The 7,478-nt window shown below is 49.4% G+C and overlaps 1 protein-coding gene across 12 annotated transcripts in view; it reads right to left on the reverse strand.

Annotated features, from left to right (window-relative positions):
• Positions 1–7,093, reverse strand: part of SRCIN1 (SRC kinase signaling inhibitor 1) — a 279,306-nt gene extending 272,213 nt beyond the window's left edge. For 5 of the 12 annotated variants that reach the window (XM_077315657.1, XM_077315665.1, XM_077315656.1 and 2 more), the window contains exon 1: positions 6,729–7,093. In XM_077315657.1, the coding sequence (XP_077171772.1) occupies positions 6,729–6,750 (22 nt within the window). In that variant the 5' untranslated portion in view covers positions 6,751–7,093. Of the gene's footprint in view, positions 1–6,695 lie in introns of all 12 variants that reach the window. The other 7 variants (XM_077315658.1, XM_077315664.1, XM_077315663.1 and 4 more) reach the window with 5 other exon arrangements.
• Between the last annotated feature and the right edge of the window lie 385 nt (positions 7,094–7,478).

Here is a 7,478-nt window from a genome sequence, read left to right on the forward strand (position 1 = left end):
TTGTATTGGGTTTGTTATGTAACCCGCCATGAGCCAGTGTGCTGAGAGTGGCGATAAAGTCACAGCTGAAAACCATGGGGTTTTCAACTCAAGAGGTGATCTGTCATTGCCTGCCTCCATGTCACAGCCCTGATATTCCACAGAGGTCTCCCCATCCAAAGACTTACACCATTTAGCTTCCAAGATCTGATGAGATCAGGCCAGCTTGAGTTTTGCTTGACAGGTTGCAGCTTGGGAACATAAGAAAAACCCTAGTGGATGATCCTCAACATGGTGCCAATGGGACTGGGTGATGTATTTCCTTCTTTCCCAAAGCAATGCTCACCCAAGCCAAAGATTTGACTTTCTACCTTGACTTTCTACCATTTCACAACTGGCCCTGCGACAGCCATTCGGAGGAGGCATTGTTTATTTTCAAAATCCAAAAGCCTCGACAGGCTCCATAAGGCTGTGGGACCCCCGGATGGCCCATGCAGCCCGGCTGTCTGTTTCCCACAGTGGCCAACCAGAGAATGGAGCCCAAAGCCTCTACCTGCTGCTGCATAATCCATCAGCTGACATTCAGTGATACAGTTCCCCTAAATATGAAGGTTAGCCATCAAATCTAATAATCATTGGAGCAGTTGTCCTTTATGAATTCGCCATCCAGAGTTATAGCTATTACCACGTCAGTTTCTTTAGGAAATAAAACACAGTGTGAAGCATACTTCCATCCGTCTGTCCTGAATCTCTTGCCTATTAATTGCTAGCATTGTGTCAGCGGTGGTGGTGGGGGGATATCTACATGCACCTTTCCCGTTATATGTCCACAATGCAAAGGGCTAGACACTGTTTTGGTAAATGAAAGCTGGGAACTAGCTGAAAGTAGCAATACATCTTTATAATGTGGGTTGCATGGGAACCATCTTTTGATTTTACTCCCTCTGCTGGTGAAGGGGGTAGTGTGTAAAGAGTCATCAAGAATGATTCGGCTGATTTATGGAAATCCCAAGAGATCTTCAAGGCAGGAGACGAAAACAGGTGGGTTCCTCTGCACAGAGACCCTAGAATACCCCAGTGGCCTCCCATCCAAACATTGATCAGGGCACATTTATTATTGTTGTTATTGTTATTGTTATTAGATTTATTTCCCACTACACCCAGAACTGGCTCAAAGTGGGTTACAATTGTCCTTAACTAAAACCCCAGTAAAAACCCCATTAAAACATACAGCACGTAAAACATGACAAGCAGCAGCACAATAACATGGAGATATTACATGATCTCCCTTCCCTCCTAAGGCATCTAATAATGGGGTGGGAATAGGGAGCCATTGATAACCCATGGCCTAATGCTGCCTAGCACCAGGGGGAGCCTGGACCCGATCTTCCTCACTGCCCTGGCCTCAATGTAGACCTGATGGAAGAGCTCCGTTTTGCAGACCCTGCAGAACGACGGAAGCTCCCACATGGCCTGCAGCTCAGCTAGGACCTCAATTCCACTAGGTAGGGGCCAGGACCGAAAAGGCCCCAGCCCTGGTCGAGACCAGGCGTGCTTCTCTGGGGCCGGGAATGACCAACAAGTTGGTACCTGCAGAGCGCGTTGGATAATACACTTCAGAAGCAGATTTTCCCACTTTGCACAGGGAAATCCAGCTGCAAAAGCATGTTGAAAGTGCATTATGCAACATGTGCGGAATGAGCCCAGGACTGACCCTGCGTAGCTCCCAAGATGCAGCAAGCTTGGGCTAGCCTGGGCCAAAGACAAATTCCTCTACATTTCCGGCAGCAGCAACAGGAGCTACACAGAGAATTGCGGCTGTGTGGAAACAGCCTGGCAGTTCTATCATTATCGTCTTCATTACTATCATTAACCCCTTGGCTTTGAACAGAGAGGCTACATGATTGCAGCGGCTAGTTAATGCCGAGAGACCTATTCACCTTGTCTGTCTGCAAGCCCTTTACAAGGCTGTTCATGCCAGTGGCCACCACAACCACCAGTGTCAACCCGAGGACCCGTCCAAACAACAGTGACAAAGGACTGCTGGGAAAATGCCTGGGCCTTCTGCTCTGCTACGTCCGATTCCCCTACGCTCCCTGCAGCCTTTGAATCTCTTCCTTTTCACTCTCTCTCTCTTCCCAAGGCTGTTTCAACTCCAGATAAATGTTTGGAACTTCTCTGTCAACCTACAAGCCAAGCGGTGCAAAAGTGACTTCAATTATTTGTCACCTTATTCTAAGTGCAGAATCTCTGGCATGCTACTCTGTATTCGTTTCCTTTGGGCTTAATAATGCAGTGACCAGATTTGGCCTTGATGCCTCCTACCCCTCCATCACAGATACTGGAACAATCACATAAGCCTTTGATTTATTATAGGGATATCTCTTTATCAAATTTCTCCCTTCCTGCAGAGAGAGTCAGATATTTGAAAAAGACAAATGAGAAAGGTGTGTGTACCTACAAAGAAGGTCGTCAGGTCCCCCTGACTACTGACAGAGAGCAAGATGTAAAATTCCTGGAGGTAGGTCGGGGTGGAGCCTCGGAAGGGCAGGAACCTCAGAGGGGTACAATGTCATGTAGCCCACCATACAAAGCACTCATCTTCTCCAGGGGGACTCAACTCTGTAGCATGGCAATGAGCTGTAATTCTGGGATACCCCCAGGCCCCAACTGGAGGCTTGCATTCCTATCTGCCAAGGACAGGGAAGTAATTAAGTTTTGTTTTGGTAAGCTACTTCAGGCAGGTTCCCTAGAGAGATGGATGGATGAAAGAGAGAGAAAGAGAGAGAGAGAGAGAAAGAGAGAGAGAGAGAGAGAGAGAAAGAGAAAGAGAAAGAGAGAGAGAGAGAAAGAGAAAGAGAGAGAGAAAGAGAGAAAGAGAGAAAGAGAGAAAGAGAGAAAGAGAGAAAGAAAGAAAGAAAGAAAGAAAGAAAGAAAGAAAGAAAGAAAGAAAGAAAGAAAGAAAGAAAGAAAGAAAGAAAGAATTATTTGGGGAACTGGGCAACCCTGCTTAGGAGGCCAAAACACACACTGCTGGCAGTCTCAAATTCCTTCTGCTGCTTCAGTAGCTAGAGGAATTGCAAACATATCTTTCCACAATGAAGGAGCTGGTCCCCAGGCCTTAGTGTGTCACCTAGTAGGGCACAGTTTGTGCAGCCTGGAGGAGTATCCTTTGCAATGGTCCAAAGCTTATTTTGGGATGCAGCAAAGATGGAGCGGCCACATCAGATGCTAGCAGAATAACCCAATGGGATTCGGGGGGGTGGGGGGAGCACCCAACTTCTAAGTCTTTGGCCTCCAACCCAGGCTTAGATCCAGGGCTCAGTGTATGTCCCCTTGCAGTTCACAGCCCCCAGAGTCTGCCGATGTATAGTTCGGGGTCATCATGCTTCTTTTAGAGGGGAAGTCCCCCAGTTCCTTACTCTTCCTATTTCCCGCGGCCACCTGCATTTGGAGAACTAAAGCAATAAAACCAGTCTTTGCAATAGACAAACTGCATGAATCCCCAGATGCAGCACGGAAGCTGGAGTCAGGTGTGTATGATCTGCTAGAGGTCAAAGCTTCCTTTGGAAGGCAGAGCTGTTTCAGCCTCATCCAATTTGGGGGCTGGATCGGCGGATAAGGAACCGGCAGGGGTGTCAAACATACAGACCATCGGACACAGCCGGCCCATCCGGGGCTCTTATCCAGCCCACGAGCAACTGGTCATTACTGTTATTGGCAGAAGTTGGACGTTATGTTCCTGCGTAATGCCCCATTGCTCATGAGTGATGGCCAGTGGAAACAAAGGCGAGCATCAGGGATACGCATTGTGTAGACGGTTCATGTTTTCAGCCGGCTTGTATTTTGAGTTGAAAAATGATATCGTTCATGGGGTTTGACTGTGTCCTTTTTAAAATTGATATCCCCTGTACTTTTGAATTGAGGCTTTTGAACTCTGGTGCTGGAGAAGACTCTTTCGAGTCCCTTGGACTGCAAGGCGAACAAACCGGTCAGTCCTAGAGGAGATCAGCCCTGACTGCTCCTTAGAAGGCCAGAACCTGAAGATGAAACTCAAATACTTTGGCCACCTCATGAGAAGGAAGGACTCCCTGGAGAAGAGCCTAATGCTGGGAGCGATCGAGGGCAAAAGAAGAAGGGGACGACAGAGAATGAGGTGGCTGGATGGTGTCCCTGAAGCTGTCGGTGCAAACTTAAATGGACTCCGGGGAATGGTAGAGGACAGGAAGGCCTGGAGGATCATTGTCCAGGGGGTCGCAATGGGTCGGACATGACTTCACACCTAACAACAACAATCACCTGTACACGGCATGACATTTTGCGGCACATGGGGCCTGGTCCGAAAAAGCGACCCTTACACCTGATCCGGCCAAGCAAGAGACATTCAGAGATGGTTTGCCCTACCTGATTCAGTGTAAAAAATCTGTATTTGGAAGGTGGTCTCCCACCCGAGTACTAACCAAGGCTGACAATGATGAACACCAGACACAGTGGCTCCAGCCTGGGCCATCAAGGTCCAGGCAGAGAAGGAACTGGAAACTGTAAATAAGGAGACAGAAACCATGTTCAGCCTCATCCAAGGAAAGACATGAATGGGTTTTGACCCCTTATTCCAGCCGTTCTCAACTTTTTAACCACTGAGAAACCCCTGAAACATTCTTCAGACTTCGAGAAACCCCGGAAGTGGCACAATCGTGCAGAATACGGTTGGGAAGCACAGCTGTGGACACGCCCACCTGGGGCCCCTCCCCTTCCCACCTTCCAGGCCCATCATTGGCCATTTTGGGAGGGAGGGCCAGTGGGTCAACATGACCATATGTGGTCGTACCACCCGATAAAAGTTCAATACATTTTAAAATATATATTTAAAATTAATTCACTCCCGCCCATTTGGGAAACCCTTCCAGGACCAGCAAGAAACCCCAGGATTTCACAAAACCCTGGATGAGAAAGCCTTTCTTATTCCCTGTCAGCAAACCATTCTCCAGGTGAGTCCAGAATAAGGACTTTTGTCTCTCCTGGGTGAATTTCCTCAACTTCGAGTCTCATTGTACGCCAAACAGTATGAAAATAGGCCGTTAAATTACCAAAAGCTACTACTTTCTCACTGGAACTGTTGAGGTCTGTCCCACCTTTACTCCCCCCTTGTGCCAACTGGATCTACACCTCGGACAGCCCAAAGAAGACTCTGGCTTCACGTCTTCCAGAATATGGGATCTATCACTCTGCTGTGTGCCAAGCTGTAACCCTCCTCCAAAACTGCAGGCATTGCTCCTTCTCCAATAAATGTTCAGAGCCGAAGTATTTCAGCACGGAAAGCTGCAGTTGGCATTTCGGCACTCTGTTTCACCGGAATGGCTGGGCCAGCTCTGACCCCGGCATCCTCAATCCCTTCCTGCTCATGCCCTCCAAAACGGGACCCCTGCCCCAAGCCTTCTTTCTCCCTAGTCCTTCTCTGGAACGAGGCTGGCACATGGCAGCCGGTGGGCGGTGAAGGGGGCTGGGATGGAAGAAACGGAGAAGGAACCTTGCACGCTGCTAATCGCACAGACCCGGGGTGTCTCAGACACTTACAGGTGTACCATCTCTCAAGCATGCCCCAGAGCCACCCCATCAGGCATGCACACACACCCAAGCAATCCGTATTGTACATCACAAAGGTGCACAAGGAAGAGAAAGACAGGCGACCAATGCATCCTTTCAGGTCCCTTATCCCATAAATAAGATGCACTTTTTAAAAAACGCTGCCTCGTGGAAGTACAGTGAGAAGCCACTCAAGAAACACCAGCCTGACAACGCACCATCCAAACACCCTCTCCGGTCAGGATCACATTCAAACTATTTTTTTTTTAAAGAAAGACTCACTCTCTGAAATCAAAACTCATCAGACCATTCCTTCTCCTCCATCTTTGCATTTTACTCTTCCTCCCTCACTGACTTTTCCCATCTTGGTCTCTTCTGCCTTCATTTCTTAATGAAGCAATAGCCAAAACCCTTAGTTGCATGGGGGGGAATTAAGAAAGGGAAGGCCAGGGGAGGGGGGGATGCCGCCTGGCCCTGCAAACATTTATAAACCTGGGACAGGGAGCAAATATTCTGCATCTCTTATGCCAGGTGGTTGCTAGAAATCAAGACAACAAAGGGGTGCCCCCATCTATCTCTAGCTGACAAACCCATCCTTCGTCCCTCTCCCTCCCTTCCCCCCCCCTGCCCGCTGCCTCTGTTTTCAGTTATATTTCTAGGGCAGCAGGTTCTGGAGCTGGTTAATCTCCCTGGAGCTGGGCAGCCTTGATGACAAGGGGGGGGGAGAGGAAATATAAATATACAGATCCAGAGAAAGCCAACATTGAAGCTTAACCCCCTCCCTCCCCCCAATCTACGACCATGCCCTTTTCGAGCAGGAGATCTGGCAGCAAGGGTTCTACCTTGCCTCCCCACCGCAAGGGGCAGGGGGAGATTCTCAACCTCCCCCCCCCACTGCACACACCCCCTTTAACAAAAAAAAGGCCCACTGTATTTCGATCCCAGGCAAAGAGCCACACCAGCCAGCCAGCCAGCCATCTGCTGGGCAGAAAACCTCAGAAGCCGGGAGCATCGCGCGGTGGTACTGGTGGGGCGGGAAAGAGAGAGAGAGAGAGAGAAAATAAAAGGGGAGGATTTTCTGGGGTTCTTTTGGTTTAAAGCAAAAGAAAAACAACACCAATAAAAAAAAATACCTGCTACTTAAGAATGGGTGAACATTGACATGCCTTGAGATGGTGTATTTCCCATGGTCGTCCGGGGGGCTTTGTTCTCCTGCCTCCGTCTGTCCGTCCGCCCGCCTCTCTTTCCTCTCGCTGACTGATTCAGGCCCTACCAGGCATCGGGCGATCGGTGGCAGAAGTGCAACAAGAGAGCGGGAGGGAGGGTGAGTGTGGTGCGCTCACGCCTTGGCGGTAGTACAAAAGAACGGGATGGACAAAACACATTAGCTCATGATAGATTAATGTGCTTGTGGGTGGGGGGGGGAAAGACCCCACCGGGCTCCCTCTGTCTCCTTCTCGCTCTCCTTCTCCCCCTCTTAAAGGCTCCTGCCTTTTATTCAAAGATGGGTGCCTGGCATATAAAGCTGAGAAGAGCTCTCAGTACGGAATACAAGGGCGGTGCATGAAGACCGGCTTGCCTTCCCGGTCCAGAGCGGAGGCAGCGGAAGGACCCAGGTGGCCCTTGCTCTGTGACAGCCTGCTCTTTACTTGTCTCTCTCTCTCTCCCAAGCACAGCAGGAGCCAAGCTGCACAGGTGAATTTGCAGGAAGGAGAATCCTCAAACTGCTGCAGCCATGAATCTTCACACAATCATCCTGCCTGTTCACACGCACCTGTGTAGCCAGAAGGCATTGTTGATATGCGTGTGCTTCTTTTATTCCGTGCCCTTCTCCCCAGCGGGGACCTGAAGCTGCTTAGAACAGTCTCCTCTCCTCCTTTTTTTTTAATCCTCCCAGCAACCCTGCAAGGTAGGTT

The sequence above is a fragment of the Paroedura picta genome, chromosome 16 (assembly GCF_049243985.1).
Source record: "Paroedura picta isolate Pp20150507F chromosome 16, Ppicta_v3.0, whole genome shotgun sequence".
Taxonomy (NCBI): domain Eukaryota; kingdom Metazoa; phylum Chordata; class Lepidosauria; order Squamata; family Gekkonidae; genus Paroedura; species Paroedura picta.